The sequence below is a fragment of the Triturus cristatus genome, chromosome 8 (assembly GCF_964204655.1).
Source record: "Triturus cristatus chromosome 8, aTriCri1.1, whole genome shotgun sequence".
In the NCBI taxonomy this organism is placed as follows: domain Eukaryota; kingdom Metazoa; phylum Chordata; class Amphibia; order Caudata; family Salamandridae; genus Triturus; species Triturus cristatus.
The window spans coordinates 1,059,475,497-1,059,495,608 of NC_140591.1; the positions used below are offsets into that span (position 1 = coordinate 1,059,475,497).

At 41.9% G+C, this 20,112-nt stretch overlaps 1 protein-coding gene across 1 annotated transcript in view; it reads left to right on the forward strand.

Annotated features, from left to right (window-relative positions):
• Window positions 1-20,112, forward strand: part of LOC146805380 (sodium/hydrogen exchanger 2-like) — a 588,486-nt gene that overhangs the window by 477,921 nt on the left and 90,453 nt on the right. Inside the window, exons 6-7 of the mRNA XM_085622598.1 lie at window positions 13,451-13,540; window positions 17,683-17,753. Of these exons, the coding sequence (XP_085478724.1) occupies window positions 13,451-13,540; window positions 17,683-17,753 (161 nt within the window). The remainder of the gene's footprint in view (window positions 1-13,450; window positions 13,541-17,682; window positions 17,754-20,112) is intronic.

The window sequence follows — 20,112 nt, forward strand, 5'->3', positions numbered from 1 at the left end:
GGCGGCCATATTGGACTGGTGAATCGCCACTAGTAATACGACAATAACTAAGCATGCAAATGATGATACGAATAAAAGGCAACTGTTTTGGCTGTTGTGGCCAAAGGCGGATCATACAGGTTTTATTCCAGTGTGTATGCATTGTGTGACAATAATTTAGGCAAAGTAATGTTTGGAGGGTGTGAAGAACAAAGTGAAATACATCAAGACAGTCATGCAATCGAAGGCATAACTTTTGTAACAGATAAAGACAATGTGACTCCATGTAAAATGAACATAAATTCAATAATCACAGTAAGAAGAGGATATAAGACAATGCAGGGGCCTTAAGTGAATCAGATGTAACACTGAAATTCCATTCTTTCATTCAGTCCAAAAGGTTTTAGAGCATCCAAATGTCAGCTCCAATAGTTTTCCCTGCGTAAAAGATAATCATGATTATCACGACCATCCACTTTTTTGATCACCTCAAGTACTTGAAATTTGAGTTGGCTGATATTATGAGACTTTTCTAAAAAGTGACTTGACACTGCAGATTTCAAATTTGTTGTCCTGATGTTACTTTTGTGTTTGTTTATTCACACTTTAATTTTCCGTTCAGTGATCCCAACATATATAATACCGCATGGGCATTTTAATAGGTATACAAAGTTCATAGCATCGCACGTAGCGGTAACTTTCAATTTAACATTCGTGCCTTTTCTGGGATGGTTTGCTATGGGTCCTGGTATGATGTTATGACAATTGTTGCAGTTATGGCATAGAAGAGTTCCTCGATAGATCAGATGTTGAATACTCTTGGGAGGAGAAGATTTTAAAATTTCACCTACATTCTTGCTTCTGGAAAACGCAAAGATGGGGTTTTTGTCAAACAGGTGCTTAAAGTCTGGTCCTAATCTTAAAATTGACCAATGGTGTTTAATGATACGTTTGTATGGTTCACCCATGGTAGAGAATTTTGAAACAACAACCATGCGTTCTTGGGGTGGTTTGATTTTTGTTGCCAGTAGATCATTGCGTGATTTCATCTGACAGCGATGTTTACCTTGATAAAGAACAATTTGTGGATATCCAAGTTCTTTAAACCTCTTTACCATAGCATTTTCACCCGCTTGAAGTTGACACTCGGTTACCAGTTTTTGCATCACTATTGTAACACACTCACGTTCTGTACTCCAAACGTCTACTAATTTATTTTCACGTGTTTTTTCACTCATTGTAATTCTATTCACGAATAGTCTCTCAGCTTCATTCTTAAATCGACACAAGGTTGTCACCTTATGCACCATAATCATAACGTCTCCATAGTGAGTTTCACAAATGTTTCTTTATCGTTTTTCACAATTGCTCACCCGTTTGAATCTGGGTATCCATCTCGCATATATTGCTCAGCTTTAGTTTAAACATACTTGTTTCAAATTATATCGTTCCATGTCGAGCACACGATTTACGCACTATTATTTTTCTTTCCTTCATGGTAATGTAATATAGATACTCCACCTTTAACCACTATTCAACATGGTAAATTGGATGGACTGTGAAGAACATCCACACTGATATCTGCTCGTACCACAATGTTTTTTTACTATTGATGCTGACGTTTGTTACCATTGAACATTCATTGATAACTCCTAAAATAGACATGATTATCACAGTATTATTTTACGTACTTTGGAAGGCCAATTCATTGTGTTTTATAACTGTTTGCTTTATAGACTGGTCCCCTGACAAAGGGCCAAGTGCCCGAAAATGCATTGGGATGCTGAAACCATTGAAATGATGCTTTTTAATGCTGATTAATTATTGTGTTATGAATTTTCGATTATTGGATGAACATTAAGATTGTATTGAGTCTGAATACAAGACAAAAAATACAACTCAGATTGGTGAAACAAACTTCTGAATAATTTATTCATTTTGAACCATTGCAATTTGAAGATTTCAGTTCAGGGTCAGGATGGTGCCCTGATTGACATGCTACTTACTGATATTTGATTTACTTTCTTGATCAGAGAACTCTAACTAGTTAGCACATCAAAAAATCATTAAATCTATATACAATCAGTTTTGAAAATAGGGTTGTGCACGTAGTACACACATTCATTTCATACTACTCTCCGATGTCTGGAAAGTCCAATGATTAACTCCACCGACGGCACAGCCAAGCCAAGACCAAGATATGTGAGTAGTGACAAGTGCAGAAAGAGGATGGGGAGTTGGGGAAATCTTTGATGTTTAAAAAACAAAAGAAAAGATTTAAAGTACAAGGCAAGAATACTGAGCTAAACGTGATGTGTTTCCTTAGGTAAATTTTTATAAATTATATATATATCTATATATATATATATATATATATATAGAGAGAGAGAGAGAGAGAGATATTCACTGAAAAAACCATAGGTTTCAGGGGCGTTATAGTTAGCTGGACTTTTCACTCGTACAAAACCATTGAAATTCCCCTGTTATAGTTAGTTCAGCTAACTATAACTCGCGCGCCCGCAATGCACTGCTGATGACGTCACATATTACATCACTCATGACATGGTCAGTGACATCACTCATGACATCACTCATGACATCTCAAATGACATCACTGATGACATCACTGATGACATCATCCAGTGAATGTGTGTTTTTCTGAAAATTACATATGTTTTATAAATGTATATCTCAAGGTTGATGGAAAAATAAATGGGTATATAAGTGTCTAAATGGATGATTTGTTTTTGAAAAATTTATTGTATAACTGACTGATTAAGTGTATCTTAGTGAATACATGGCTTAGTGAGTAATGTTTAAATATGTAAATATCTGTATCAGTCTCTCACTTTGTGTATAAGTGGCTGCATGGGTTGGTGATTAGCTACATGAGTGTCTATATTGGTTATTAGTTGGTTTTTTGAGTATTAGTATGAGTGTCTGAGTGTCTGTATGGTTCGGTGGGGGGTATTACGTAGTGCATAGGTGTATGAATGAGTGACTCACTGTTTGTATGTGTTAAAGACAGCATGTGTGCAGGACTGTATGGGTGGATGAGTGTGTGCATGGGTGTGTTAATGAGTGAATGACTGTCTCAATAGTGTCTTTATGAGTAACTACATATGTTTTAAACTAGTATATGTGACTAGTGGTGTATATAAGTGAGTATATGTGAGAGTCAGAGATTGAAAGAGTTCCTGTATGAATAAGTATGTGTTTCTATAAGTGATTGTTTAAAAGACTAAGTATGTGTAAGTTTCTGTAGAAGTAAGTGTGGTGGTGTGTGTATAACTGTATATGCAAGTAAATGGATGTTTGATTCTTTATTAGCATGAGTGACTATGTGTGTGAGTAACTTTATGGATGAGTGGCATTGTGTAAAAGGATGTATAGGTGTATGAGTACATATGATGAGTGAGTACATGTATGAGTGACTGTATAGGACTGTTGGTGAATGAGTGGATGTGTATGTGGATCTTAGAATTACTGAATAGGTTGTTGTAACTGATATTGTTTTGAACATTTTAGTTTCTATTTTTGAATGTGTGTATCAAAGGTTATATTAGGGGGAGAGGAGGTCTGCCACACTATCACAAGGATGATGTCATCAGTGATGTCATTTGAGATGTCATCAGTGATGTCATGAGTGATGTCACTGACCATGTCATGAGTGATGTAATATGTGATGTCATCAGCAGTGCATTGCGGGCGCGCGAGTTATAGTTAGCTGAACTAACTATAACGGGGGAATTTCAATGGTTTTGTACAAGTGAAAAGTCCAGCTAACTATAACGCCCCTGAAACCTATGGTTTTTTCAGTGAATTTCTAAGGTTTTTTAAATGCTAATTCCTAACTATAACGTGCCTAAAACCTATGGTTTTTTCAGTGAATTTCAAAGGTTTTTTAAATGCTAATTTCTAACTATGCCTACAGAGATAGGACATGTGAAGAAAGAAGAAAAAACGCACAGAAAGAAAAAAAATAAATGCAGAAAGAAGCAACAGAAGTCCTCAAAGACGAAGAAAAGTGCAGGAAGAAGGATAACGTGTAGAAAGAACAAACAGAAGAGCAGAAAGAAGCCTTGTTGCAAAATCATCCTGTACCCTCAACTTTTTCAGACGGATACTGGTGGTAACTGAGTCTGACTAACCAGTCCTAGAGCCAGTGCTATGTTAAAAGACACTCAGAATACAGTGAAACCACCTACATACACTAGGGAACACTATGCATTGGGATCACCGTGTGATCAGCATGATCTCCTCTGTAAGCCCCTAGTATATAATAGGGCAGGGGATTAAAACTACCTCTTAAAACGCGCCACAGGGCGTGTTTGCACACGTCACCTCAGGCCCGTCCCCTCACTTCCCCACTGTGTAAACACGCCCTGTGGCTGTTTTAAGTTGGGAGATTAAGTCCCCTTGAATCCTGAGGTTCCCTTGGGTCCAACTAGACCACTAGGTACCTCCAGTAAGCACCACAGAGCTGCGTTGCAGAGAGATGTAAAAAGGGGCACGGCCTAGACCACCTCTCTGCAACGCAGCGCAGTGGCGCTTACTGGAAGCACCTGGTGGGCTAGTTGGCCCCCAGGGTCCCTCAGGATAGAAAGGGAATTATTTCCCCAACTTAAAACACGCAACAGGGCGTGTTTGCACACGTCACCTCAGGCCCCGTCCCCTCCCTTCACCACTGTGTAAACGCGCCCTGTGGCCGTTCTAAGTTGAGAGATTAAGTTCCCTTGAATCCTAATGGTCCCTAGGGTCAAACTAGCCCACTAGGTACCTCCAGTAAGCGCCACAGAGCTGCGCTGCATAGAGGTGTAAAAAGGGGCGTGGCCTCAGAACACCTGTCTGCAACGCAGCTCCCTGGCGCATACTGGAGATACCTGTTGGGCTAGTTGGCCCTCAGGGACCCTCAGTATTGAAGGGGAATTAATTCCCCAACTTACAACTGGCCAGGGGGCACGTTTGCAGAGTGTTGCAAGGAGGGGGCGTGGTCTCCGGCACGATGCCAGTCTTTTATTTATTTTATTTTTTAAGAAGGAGGGCTGTGTGGCCCCCCTTCTTTTTCTAATTTACTGGCCCTGGGGACCTCATCCCCCAGGGTCTGCACCCTAATTTTTTTTGTTGAAAAAAATTTAATTTGGCCCTCCCAAGGTCTTAATCGGCCCCGGGGACCCCAACCCCCGGGTCATGGCCTTTTTTAAAAAAAAATTCTTTAGGAGGGGGCTGCGTGGCCCCCCTCCTCAGGCCACTTATGGCCCCCGGGGACCCCATCCCCCAGGGCCGGCCTTTGTTTTTTATTATTTAAAAAAATATATATATTTATAGAAACACCTAGGACATGCTGGACAAACCGTATGTACCTATCACCATGACGATTTGCGTGATATTCATTAAAAGGCGACTATGCATAGAATGAATCCACATGGAATGTATTTACACCGCTAGTGAAGCTCTGACGTGTCTGACGACCCACCGTGCCTAATCCCGGCGTCCCCGCCAGTGGGTACTCTCCAAGTAGACACCCTTGTCGTTTATTTATACAAACATGGATAGCTATTGACGGGCACATTTAATATACACACACACCAAGCCATTCAAAGGGGATTCGACAAAAATTCGACCAAATTATGCAAGAAACCCCCCTCACGATTAATAAAATACACATCCACCACCGGATGTGTAATACTTTTTATTTTACTCTCTGGAAAGGAGATGAATCTCACTTGAGAGTCACAGCATGCTCCGGGCTGAGCCCAATGCTGTGTTACACCCACCAGTGCCCGCCGAGTGCCTCACACCTCTGTGGTGTATTCCACCAGCTAGTGCGTATGCTATGACACTCTCTAGCCCATGTGCACTTTAACACCATCCCGTGAATATGTCATGCCACACTTGCCTTCGCACGGGTTATATTGCCCCATCTAACGTGCCTTCCTCGATGCCTATGTTATAACGCACAGCGCTATGCCATACATATTACAATCTGGGATCCATATCTTTGTCACAGTGCCTATGCAACGTTACACTCCCCAAAACATATTTTATATTACATCTTTAGAGACTAGTTAGGTTACACAACACTACCCTGTGCATATTACACTCCAAGGCGCATATTGCATAGCACACGCTAGTGCCTGTGCTATCTCGCTCTCTCCAATGAATCTGTCATTGCGCACAATGTATTGCATATTATATTTCAAGCCCCGGTTCATCTTATATCACACTTTTTGGTGCATAGTTTATACCATATACTATATCTAGTTTTCATTTTCAATCTTGCTCTCAGGACTCTGTTCTATATAACACTGCATCCACCTACCCTTTTCACGGGCATTACATTTTGCGATGTGGGGTGGAGGGTCAGGGGGTGTTTCTGCCAAGTGATCCCGGAGTCACATTCACAAACGTCCTCTTCTTCCTGAATAAAAGTGAGATTATGCTGCATACTTGTTCATATTTTAAGTAGTTCGCATAGACACACATTTTAAAAACAATAAAGATCCTAATACCCACCTTCTCTGAACAGTTAGCTTGCTGCCCCATCCACCTCCTCCCTATCCTCTATTGTCTGAATCCATGGACTAGCCTCCTCCCTCCTGCCATGCATGGTCTGATGTGCTGCCACTGCCCTCCATTTAGCATGATGTACCAGTCCACTCCACCTGCCCTCCATTGCCCAATTCTATGGCCCATCATTGACCTCCTGCTTAGCCTCTGTGCTTAGCTTGCCGCCCCTATTCTCCTTCCCCCTGCCCTCCGATGTCTTTGTGCATGCCCCTGCTCCATCCTTTTTGCCCACGATGTACCATGGACCTGCCACTCCTATCTACTCTGAGTGTTCTGTTGAGCTGCCACTCCCCTCCCACCTGCCTAGCATTGTCAGATGACTGTAACTTGTCCCTGCCACCTCCACCCTGCCTGTCCACATGCCATGCCCCTATCCCCTTCCTCTTGTCCTCCAAGGTCCATTTTACTGCCACACCCTTCTGCCCTCCCTGGTCTGTTGTGCTGCAACTGCTCCTCCTGCCTGCCCCGCGCGGTCTGTTGAGAAGCCCCTTCCCCTGAACTCTCTTGTCTGTGCCAGGTCCTGACCCTCCCTTCTATCCTCCATGGTCCTTTGTGCATGCCCCTGCACCCTCCTTCCTGCCCATCATAGCCATTGTGCTGCCACTAACCCTCCCGCTTACCATGCATGGTGTTCTGTGCTGCCATGGCCCCTCCCACCTTCCCTGTGTGGTCAGCTAGCTGCCCCTGACCCCCTCCCACCTTCCCTCCATGGTCTGTGTGTATGCCATCATAGTCTCATTGTTGCTCTCCATGGTGTGTCTTGTTTCTAGTGCCCATCCTGCCTGACCTCCATGGTCATCTTGCTGCTCCTGCCCTGCCCCCTTGCCCCAAGCCCTCTGTTTCCATGTGCAGACCCCTATTCCCTCCCTCCTGGCTTGTCTGTTCCATTGTAATGCCCCTGATCCGTCCCTCCGCCATTTATGGTCTGTTATGCTGCAGCTTTCTCTCCTGTCTGTCCATTATGGTCAGCTAGCTACAATTGCCTCTTTCCCCTCTGTTCTCTGTTGTCCATGTGCATGGTCCTGTCCCCTCCCTATTGCTTTCTATGGATTGTTGTGCTGCACTCCCGTCCCGCATGCGCTGTGTGGTGTATTGTGCTGCTGCAAACCCTGATGCCTGCCCTGTAGGGTCAGTTTGGTGCACCTCTCCATGTCCCTCCTGTCCTCTGTTATCCGAGTCCATGTCCCTACCCCAACTCCTCCTGCCTACCATGATCCAATGTACCATACTTGCGAACCTTTTGAACTTGGTAAGAGGGAGATTTTGAAAAAAACTGGGGTATTGATTTTCCCCTTTGAGTTACATTGAAAAAGAGGAGATTGTAGACAGGAGACAGATCAAATAAAGCCCATTTGAGCTTAAAAACATTGGACGTTTCCTGGCTGAAACGGGTCTGTTGGCATGTATGGTTGTACTACCACTGCCTCTTCCTTCTGCCCACAATGGTCTATTATATTGCCACAGCCTCTCTTGCCAGTCCTGTATTGTTGGTTTGTTGCCCCTGCCCCCCTTTCCACTGCCCTCCATAGTCTGTTGTGCTGCCACTGCCCTTCCTGCCTGCCCAGTGTGGTAAAATTGTTGCCTCTGCACTCTCCTACCTGCCTTCAATTTACATAGTCCGTGCCCCTGGCCTCTGCCTCTCAACAGTACCCCAATGAACAACTAGATTGCTAACATTCTATATTTATTACAAAAGTGTGGAACGCCTGACGTCATCTTGATGTAATCAAAACTGTAATACCTAGAGTATTTCCTTTAGAAATTACATATATGAGAAGGTCTTATTTGCATCAAAATTATGGTTAGTGTTTGTTCTGCTTGGGTTTTTCTGATCAGATAGAACCCGCTCAACAGAGCCTCTCTAACCCAGCCAGAACGTTACCCCCTCCCTAGGGCCTATTGACAAAGAATATCACATATATATATATATACCACCTAAGGACAGGGAATTCCTACTATATATACCAAGACCTCTTATAATACAAGTGGCGGCCTCGCGGTCCCAAGTGGACCCAGGACTTCCTACCCAGACGGCAGCCTCAGCCTCGCGGTCCCAGACGGACCCAGGGCTTCCTACCCAGACGGCAGCCTTAGCCTCGCGGTCCCAAACGGACCCAGGACTTCCTACCCAGACGGCAGCCTCAGCCTCGCGGTCCCAGATGGACCCAGGACTTCCTACCCAGACGGCAGCCTTAGCCTCGCGGTCCCAAACGGACCCAGGACTTCCTGCCCAGACGGCAGCCTTAGCCTCGCAGTCCCAAACGGACCCAGGACTTCCTGCCCAGACGGCAGCCTTAGCCTCGCGGTCCCAAACGGACCCAGGACTTCCTGCCCAGACGGCAGCCTTAGCCTCGCGGTTCTAGATGGACCCAGGACTTCCTACCCAGACGGCAGCCTCAGCCTCGCGGTCCTAGATGGACCCAGGACTTCCTACCCAGACGGCAGCCTTAGCACGAGTTCATCCTATGATTACTATGACATACAACAAGGGAATCAGTGTTACTATTTATCAGATCACACAAGAACTGCCAGCTAGAACACAACTTGTCCTCTGGTTCGAGGGGCTCCTTCCTCCCTTATTCAGCTACCACTTACCTGATCAGGGTTTTAACATCTGTTCATATCAAGTCACAGCTGACTAGAAGAATAGGCTACCCTCTCATGCAAGAATACATAGCACATGTTGGTTCACTACAAACTGGATACTTTATTTATTCATTACATACACGATCACAGAATATCACCATATCACATATAACCTGCAAAGAAAAGTGAAAGATTAGGTTGTACACTCTAATAAAAAAGGGGTCGACATCACCTTAGTCGTATGTAGCCTGCACTCAATGGTCATCTAGGTTCCCTTCTCGTCTGCGCCTCGGCTTAGCCTGGAAGTCACACCTCCGCAGTCACAGATCTACTCCCTTCTCTTTCTCCGAGTCACTGGGACCTCTTCCTCATCGGCTACTCTCCTCTCTTTGGCTATTCTGTTAGAAGAATATCTGTCTCTCGGTTTTTCTCCACCTTCAAGTTTGTCATCTGTCTTCCCTGGAATAAGTAGTAGCTTTACTGCTAACGGCCAGGTGCCGCCTACGGACTAAAAGCAAGAGTGCCAGTATCTGCCTCAGACTTTCACTAATATAGAGGTGCATTTTCTCATGGAAAATTCCAGCCCGTAACCTGCCGCCCACCAAATTCTTGTACCTCCCCGTGCCAAGGACACGTTCCCAGCCGGCCGGCCTGATGTAGTGTCTTCGGCATGAAGAAAAATACAATCCTTCGATAAGGGCCGGCCTGAACCGGTTCTCTCCAAGCGAATAACACTTCCTAACTAAAACACTGCCTATGACCTAGAAGCATCCCAAGCTGCCGGAGCAGGAAGAAAGATGGAGTCTCTCCCGTTTGAGGCCTACCAGGCCTGAATTCAGCACGGCTCCATGAAATACCCTCACTACAGAACAAATTACCCCTAATACTAACAAATCTATCCCCTAGGATATGTGTGCAAACCCTGATCTATGGGGAAGAACACAGGATCATGTTGAAGTGCCTAATAAATAGGCTCTATACACTACTCTAACCCTTAGACTTGGATGGAAAGAGACTGAAGTCACATTAGTTACCCTTTAACACAAAAAGGCCGGGAAAATCGAGCAGTACAGTGTTCTAATAAACTAAAATGAGGACATATTTTCTGAGTTTTCAAATAGCGACAAAGAACTTTTAAATTATTTGTAATCTTTATGTTTTTTTATCCAGTTGACCACTTGATTAAATGTTGCACCTAGGGGAGAGGATGTGGTGTTACTTCCAGAGCTGCAGACTTTGTAACTGGGGAACCAGGTTGGAGTTTCTGCTTCATCTCAACATTCTGTGATTCTGGTCAAATCACTTGGTCTCCCCATGTCTACAACCAAAATGAATTTGATCTTGTGTGATGTAACCAATGCTCATGTAAAGCACTCCAATACCTGACAAGTCTGCACTATATAAAACTGCAAATACACAAAATAATAAGTGTTTTGCACACTTCTGTCATTGGGCTACATGTGGGCTACATCTGGGTGATATTTGTGCTGCATTTGGGCTCTTTTGTCTCTGGTGGCCATCTTGGGAGATTTATTTGTTATGAAGTTTTAAGTGTTACCAGTTTATTCCAAACAAGATGGCTTCAGGTGCATCATACTTTTGTCATAAGTAAGACAGTAAGCGCTCTAGTTGTTCTTAAGAACACTCTGGGACATTCTGTCATCGGGCTATACTTGGACTACATCTGCGTGATATTTGGGCTACATTTGGGCTCTTTTGTCTCTGGTGGCCATCTTGGGAGATTTATTTGTTATGAAGTTTCCTAATTTCCTCATTTACTGCAGTCTCCTCAGTGGGAATACTTTCAGTTTTTTATTTTGGTTCCATCAAGAAGGCATTCAGATGTGTCACACATTTGCCATAAATTCTGAATGTTAGCACTCTAGTTGCTCATTAGATCACTGTAGTAAAACTACTGCTCACCAGGGAAGTCTGCTGCTGGTATTCAAAGTGCATGTGTCAGTCTGCATGTCAGAATTTGTTTATGAAATAGAAGAGGATTTGAGAAGTCAAAATGTGCCCTAATTTTTTTTTCTGCAGAACTAATCATAATTTCTATGGCAAAATGAACCCCCTCATTTTGTTCCTTTGTAAATTAAATGTTTTAAGTGTTACCACTTTATTACCATCAAGATGACTTCAGGTGCGCCATACTTTTGTCATAAGTAAGACTGTTAGCGCTCTAGTTGTTCGTTAGAACACTCTGGGACATTCTGTCATTGGGCTATACTTGGGCTACATCTGGGTGATATTTGGGCTACATTTGGGCTCTTTTGTCTCTGGTGGCCATCTTGGGAGATTTATGTGTTAAGAAATTTCCTAATTTCCCCATTTACTGCAGTCTCCTCAGTAGGAAATACATTCAGTTTTTACTTTGGTTCCATCAAGAAGGCATTCAGATGTGTCACACATTTGCCATAAATTCTGAATGTTAGCACTCTAGTTGCTCATTAGATCACTGTAGTAAAGCTACTGCTCACCAGGGAAGTCTGCTGCTGGTATTCAAAGTGCATGTTTCAGTCTGCATGTCACAATTTGTTTATGAAATAGAAGAGGATTTGAGAAGTCAAAATGTGCCCTCATTTTTCTTTCTGCAGCACTAATCATAATTTCTATGGCAAAATGAACCCCCTCATTTTGTTCCTTTGTAAATTAAATGTTTTAAGTGTTACCACTTTATTCCAATCAAGATGGCTTCAGGTGTGCCATACTTTTGTCATAAGTAAGACTGTTAGCGCTCTAGTGGCTCGTTAGAACACTCTGGGATATTCTGTCATTGGGCTATACTTGAGCTACATCTTGGTGATATTTGGGCTACATTTGGGCTCTTTTGTCTCTGGTGGCCATTTTGGGAGACTTATTTGTTATGATGTTTCCTAATTTCCTCATTTACTACAGTCTCCTCAGTAGGAAAAACTTTCAGTTTTTTACTTTGATTCCATTAAGAAGGCATTCAGATGTGTCACATATTTGCCATAAATTCAGAATGTTAGAACACTAGTTGCTTATTAGATCACTGTAGTAAAGCTACTGCTCACCAGGGAAGTCTGCTGCTGGTATTGAAAGTGCATGTTTCAGTCTGCATGTCAGACTTTTTTAATGAAATAGAAGAGGATTTGAGAAGTCACTCAAAATGTGCCCTAATTTTTCTTTCTGCAGCACTAATCATACTTTCTATGGCAAAATGAACCCCCTCATTTTGTTCCTTTTTCAATTAAATGTTTTAAGAGTTACCACTTTATTCCAACCAAGATGGCTTCAGTTGTGCCATAAGTTTGTCATAAGTAGGACTGTTAGCGCTCTAGTTGTTTTTTAGAACACTCTGGGAAGCTGCAGTAGAACACAAAGGAATCAACTGACAGTCTCTGCCCTTGTTGGATGTACATGTTTTATTGAGAATGTCAGACTTCATTCTCACGTGACTGAGAAAGATAATGTGAATTTACAGAAAATATGCTCTCAGTTTAGCTTATAGATCACCTTCCAAACCTCTGTGGGAAAAGCATGAGAAAATAGTTTTCTCTCAAACATGATTCATGATATCACAGCAGAAGGCTTTTTCACATGGTAAAATCACCTTAGAACACACCACAATACCTAAAATGAATATGGTACCATCAACAAATGATTTATAATGTAACTAAAGTCTTAAAACCTTCTATTACCTGCAATGCTTTTTAATGAGGTGCTATCATGTATATTGGTCCCAAGATGGCTGCCAACACTTCTTGGATGAAGTGCTGACAGCCAATCAGATCTCACGATGGGATGTGTAGTTAGGCTCCGCCCAGATATATATGTGATTTTACTTTTGATTTTCTCAGGAACTACTGAACAGATTGACGCCATATATGCAAAAGGCACATGCCTGACCTGAGGACTACGTCTTTGCCAAATTTCAAGTAATTCTGTTCAGCTGTTCGGGCTGTACCTTCGACTAAAGGTCCTATGGGAAAATGCATGGGGAAAACGCGTTTTGGGACCCCACTTTTTTCTCAGCCCCCGCTTGACAAATCACCCCGAGACTTTCAGGGTAGGAGCTGAGCGGAGCGCCCCATTAGTTTTGAAAATTTCACGAAGATAAGTCAACCGGCGCCAAAGTTATTCAAAATAGAATTTTCAGATTTCCTATGGGAACTTGGTCCTAACTATAACTATCTACTGGCGACCGCCAGTAGATAATATATATATATATATATATGCAAAAAGAAACAAAACCCATCTACACGAGCTAGAAACAGAGCAAAAAATGTGAGCCCAGGTTCAGGCTGATAATGAGCTGTGGTATGCTAAGTTGTAACTTTGTTTTTTACAGGGGATAACAATTCGCCCACTGGTGGATTTTCTCGATGTAAAAAGGTCAAACCAGAAGCAGGCTGCTGTCAGTGAGGAAATTCACAACCGGGTAGGTTTTGTTTCAGTATCTGCTGTAATTTCAGTTCGACTTTTGGCATTTTAGTTTTTGCTCTGATGTGAAGAATGGCGCACAAACATACACCGATGCAATCAATAGCAGTGAAAACATACTAACAGAGTAATATGAACATTTGTAAATTATTTCTGTACAAATTTCGTTTGAAACACACTGCAATGGTTAATGGTCACTCAAGTTGAACTAATTGACCATGGAAATTATTGGGTACCTGTGTATGAGAACACGTTCCTTGGTGCAGTATTGGGCTCCATAAGTAGTAAAGAGCAAGGTGTATACTAAAGAGATCTACAAACCGCTAGACCAGGAGTATCCAACGGGGGCCCAGGGGGGTCAAATGTGTGTAAGATGTTTAAAATATAAGACCTACACTTGCTATGTAAATTATTCCCTTTTACATGAATATTGTCACATGTGGGCCTCCTGAAAACCTGGCTTGGATCCACCCCTTATGTACCAATTATGGCCTACCCTATTATAGAGCTACTCATAAGAATCCTTAGGAACTGTGTTGTGCTTGTTGCTTTTCTGCTACCATTGTTACAGAGTACATGCTCAGCTATTCACAAAGGTAACTTACAAATGTGTGTAATTTACACATGTAATTTACTCTTACACTTTCGATTAACTTTACTATTGTTGGCTATTCCCGAAATTGGTGTACATTCACGCAAAAGTGTGGACTTACACATCTCCACCCACTAAAAATGAGGATGAAGTCAAATGTATGCATGCAAGTTACTACTGCCAAAAAGAAACAGTAGCACATATGGACAACCATTGATCCCGCCATGCCTTCCCATAGGAAATAATAGAGCCTGGGATTAAAAAGAAGAAACCCTTAGAAAACGTTATATTAAATATAATTATTTAAAATAGTTTAAAATATAAGCTATTATAATGTAGTGTTTAAAAATAAAACATATTTATTATTTAACTATAAAATATTTTGAATTTATTTTGAATTTTTTAATTAATGTAACATTAACTGTCATTAAAATATATTATAATTAAACTACTTTTAATTAATTCTGTGCATCACTTTTAATAAGTTTTAACGCATTATAATTTGTTTTTATTTTATGTGAGGGTTTATTTTTAATTTAAACATCAGAAAAGTAATTTTAATTTAAATTAACATACCTAAATTAATTAAACATTTAATTTAAAAATATGTTAATAGTGTGTTAGAATGTATCTATTAGTTCTACATTTACAATAAACATAACATGAATTGATAATAATCAACATAAATATATTTTTACTGGTTTATTATAAAGTTTAATATTTTTTAAATTGGCCCTATACTTTACTACAGGGGTATCCCAAACCTGGCTGTGCAGTCTCTCAATGGTAAAGTGTAGGGAAAAGTAAAAGAGTTTATTTACCCCCCCAAAAAAATAGTACGACTATTTCACTCATAAAGGTCAGGACGGTGTTTCTCGTGGGTCTTGACTGCATATTCGCCACTTCTTCACAGGGAATCTTAATATGACGCAGGACCAAGTGTGATTTGCATATGGCTGGACTCTGTCTAGAATGGCCTAGTAGATGAAAACCTAATGGTTGGAATTCTGTCCAGAATTATTACTAGTGGTTTATACTAGTGGAAGCATTCCAGCTATTACTTTTTGGTCTTATTAAGCTAGGCCTCATGCCTAACTTAAACCACACCCATAAAAATCGCCTTGGGTGCAGGACCTGGTTGACAGCAAAGCTGAAGAGGGGTTTTAAAAGAGATGTCATTTTCTAAAACATTGGTGCTCTTGCCTCCCAACTGCCCCCCCCCCCCTCCATAGCCCTCTGCCCCCACTCCCAGTGGATCTTCTTCAAACCGGACACAGTGAAACGGTGCTCCAAATGCTCCAAATGTTATTTCCTTGTACGGCTGATTTCAGTAAATATAAACCAATGGTTTCAAAAATAATATTTCATAAGAATTAAAGAATTTTGCAGATATGACATAGTTCCTATTATATATTGATTTCATTTAATGGGAGGCCTATTCTCAATCTACATTACTTTCTTTCAGATAATTAGTTGACAAGCATATTAACACATGTTGATAATAAGAGTCTTCTGCTAAACTTTACCATTGCCCTTTATTATTCAGAATTCTCCCCATGAAATTTCAACAAAACCTATATATCTGAATTGAATCAGTCCATATTGTTAGATGAACTTAGCATACAGTAGTACACAACTGAGCCTGCCCTTTGCCCATGCACAGTGACTGGTGGTGCCACACTGAGGTTGTAGGTTTTGGGTAAAGCTAATGCCTTGTATTCACTAGGTAGGAGCTGATAGCCGAGGGCCACAATTACTGGACCATGTTTAGAAGAAATGCCCTTCATTCATCGGCGGCTGTGGATGGAAGAAGGCCATGTGCTGGAGGTTTGGTCAGTAAGGTACTAGCCAAGCCAATGCCATTGCCAAAATCCAGTCTCTGCATCCAGGGTCAGACAAGCACAGCTAATGTTGGCATCATGGGGGGGCATCTACAGGGTATCTAAAGAGTCCATGCTCTGGGCCTTGAACCCACTGTGCATGACCGAACAGTGATGTGTGTATTGGCAATATTGGCTTCACACGTCCTCCCCCACAGCTTACCGTACTGCCTGTTGCTAATAGGTTTGTTCTTGGTGCACCACCAGGCTTTCAGCATGACCACGACCTGAGTTCACCATCATCATATCAGATTCACTGATTTCATCACTGATGTTATCAGTGAAATCATGAATGAGAGAATGAACGGTACACTGAGGGAGTTATAGTAGTGTTGCCCATAATAACCTCTGAGCAGGTTTTTGTGTTATGAAGAATAACCATAACATCCCTTGAACTGAAGAATTTTTGGAGTGGAATGTCTCTGTTTTATAATAACGAACATTATTTTGTCATCTGAGAAAGAAATGCAACTTCCCTTTAACACACATTCCAAGTTATATTTTTTTCTTTTTTTATAATGGACGTTTGCCCCACCCCTGTAATCTGCTTCCAGAACCAAATTTAGATGCCCCAGCAATTGTTTTACATTGAAAAGCCCGGCCATAGTGCCCACGTTGGTTACTAGATGTCCCACGTGTGTTTTCTGATAGGGAATCAAGTCTGCAGTAACAGCTTATTTTGAGAGGCAAGCAAGCTGCGGGGTCACCGACCAGTGCTAGATCACCTCGCAGATCTGAATTGATAATGAAAGGCCATTTCTTCAGCTCGCTATTGATGAATGCTATGGTTATATATTTATTTCTAACTGAGCAATAAACGTGTTTTGCGGTTTTTTTAATGTTAACTATAATGTTCCTTCAAAAGAAGTGGTTTCAGTGACTTCTTAAGATTTTTTGTTACATCAATAAGAAAATATACACAGACTGCCATTACACCAGTGAAAATCTTTTGATTTATGTAATCAACAACAGCTACTCCTCTGATGCCTGAAAATGGCCTCAGCACTGTCTGGTAATAGCAGGGCAAAATAAAGCAGTCACTCTACCCTTAGTGCTCACCCTGTCTGTCCTATTTTGACATAAGTCAAGGACCAGGACTACTGACATGTAATTAGGCACATGCTAAATATTTTTGTATGATTATCCTGATTATTGGATTTTGTTTATTTTGCATATTCTTTTTCTACATGGGACACTGGTTGAACAATTGTCAAATAGTTTGTCCAGTGCTTTGCAAGATTTTAGAACCCAAGGGCATGCCTTAAGCACAATTTTCAAGTATGTGACTGGCTGATTTAATAAACAGGTATCATATGTGCCCTTTGTCTATGAGGGAAGAACTCAGGTTCAAATTTCAAGCAGAAAATCACCCAAGCACAATATTTGCAATATTAGAAAAATATATTTACAATTTCATCCACACCTACTCGCAATGTACCCATTCCCCATACACCCAGAGCCAACTGGGCATGGCTTTCAGCAATACTCCCTGGGCCCCAAGTGCAGATTGTTACCATAGCTCACTGGCCCTCCCTTCAGAGCCTGCTGGACATGGAATTTGGCCATGACCCTTTGGATCTAGGCAGCGGGTTTAGGATGGGCCTGTATTGTGATGTTGAGGGTAGAAATCTAGATAACCTATTTACTGACTTACTTGTTTCTTCACAGTTTTTGGACCACCTGAAGGCTGGGATTGAAGATGTTTGTGGGCACTGGGGTCACAACTACTGGAGAGATAAGTAAGAATGTTATAATGTTCCATTCAGTTATAAATCTTGCAACTATCATAGACTTTGTTCTTACTGTATTTGTCGCATATACTAGTCCTCACATTAGAAGAGACTATTTTCACTTGCTGACACACTCTTGGTTACGCTCTGGTTGGAGGTGCACAATAGAGTCATCATGTTTACAGCTGAGGGCAAAAAATAGACGTCTGAAGTAGTCATTTTGACTTTAGCTTGAAGATCCCCTCAGAGGCCCTTATTATGATGTCGGGTGGACCTCCACCGACAGGCCGCCGGGTAAGCGGTCTGAATCCCATCCTTAAACTGGAAGCAGTACCTACGCAGGCACTGCTGTAGGGATTAGGATGACCCTTTCCGACTGCCTTTGCAGGGCAGTCCCACCGCCATGAAAAGATAGACAGAAAGGGACTTTGGGGGCCCGAGCAGGGCCCCATCCCCAGTAGGCCACTCTTCAGTGGCCCTGGGGGCATGTGTAGTGGCCCCAAGCACATTGATGCACCTAGAGCCAGGCACCAAGGTGCATGAATATGCACAAAGTGCTCTATAACACTGCGGCTCGTGCTGCGGCACTTTTCCAGGGTCACAATGTTACAGAGCACTTTTCTGCCTGCCAGCCCAGTGGGCACATTCTAATTGGGCAGTCGGACTGCCGCCTACCTGCCAGGCAGTGCCCGGACCACTGGACTGTCGGGGGTGGGCTGACCATCCAGCATCATAATGATGCCCAGAGTTCTGCACATCCTCATGGTAAACAAATTAGGAAGTGTGCTCCAGTCTCATTTGAAGATGGGACCAGTAGGCAGGTTCATCTGCACTGCCAGGTGATCCACGACTGTTGCTAGAATTTGTGCTTTGGTAGCTCTGAGATCCATCTGCCATCCACGTCAGTGACAGGCTCAAAAAGATTTGCAGACATTATTTTTTTGTTGTGAAGTGTTGCAGACATGGGGCTACAAGAGTTACTAGTTCTGCTGTGAGAGGCGACAAATAGGGTTTATGACTACTCCTCTGCCACCTCCACCCACCTCGACAGGCGCCTTCAGAGGTGGTAGGATGAACCAGAATAACTGCAGCACAGTGGCAAAGCTACCATCAGCATGTTTGTCATTGTCCCATCCCACCATTTAAAATCACTGCAGAAGCAGAAGTTGAAGGAGAAGACAGTTGCCTACATAAACATATACATTTCTACTATAGCTTTACTAGATCATGTAACATAATGTGATATCTACCTCATGCTGTACCACAGTCAATATATAACCATCACCTTTATAATAAGATTTATCACTATAAAATATATGTGCCAAGCAGGGGAAGTCACCGCTGCAATTAGGAAATGCTTATGGACGGTTTCTCATGCACATCTCAGCTACGTTTTTGGGTCTATTGTTGTATCATAAGTAAACCACTAGGTCATACCTAAGCACCGGGGTGTTTTTCCTGAGTAGAATTTGGAGCCTTATGTAGAGTTCCTACAGCTTACCCTCAGCTAAAATGTATTTTCATCTTAAAGTCAGTTTGTTGGGATAGTAGCAGCCACTGATGTAGGATTTTAACATTTTGTGGAACTGGACTTAAAACGACTTCTAAATCCAGTGAAAAGTTATGACTGATTTGTTGATTACTTTATTGAAAAAATCTTTATTTAATATTTAATTACACATCTAGACTGTAGAGAGAATCTCATTAAATATACACATTAGCTTGCACAGCCTGGAGAGTTGGTGGGCCTTACCAGGAAATTTCATGTAGATATTTATATGCTCAGCTATTCGGTGTCTTCATGTGCCAAGAGGTGTCAAAGCGGTAAAAGATCTTATGCAAGGGATTTGGGCTTGATGTATGAAAGAGTTCTTCCCATTCTGTGTCTGTGGGAAAAATGCATTAGCACATATGGCTGTTGGTTTAGTAATCAATACGTTGGGTTTCTGTCTGGCCAACCAGTGGTCTTAGCCACCACAGGATGCAATTCTGACCTTGAATATCATAGGATATGCTACAGGAGATCATAGCACAAGCCCACAGAGGTGAAATTACATTGCAGTAGGCAAGAAAATAGCTACTAATCACGAGCTTCCCTGTCTACTTTCAGAATACTTGTTAGTTGCATTCCTGTTTAAAAAATCTGTACATTCTTAGAGTTGTAAGCTTTGAATACCCAATCCATTTGTTAAACATGTTTTGTACAGGAAAAGTATGTGGCTTGATATATAATGTTTGGGTCAATTGAGTGATCTGACAAAGTGTGTCCTATGTCATTATTAAATATAGGAAGGTACTGAATTGCACCCACTCACCTTGGCCCAATATCATATGTTAACTTCAAGCCCCATATGTTAGCCAACTGCAG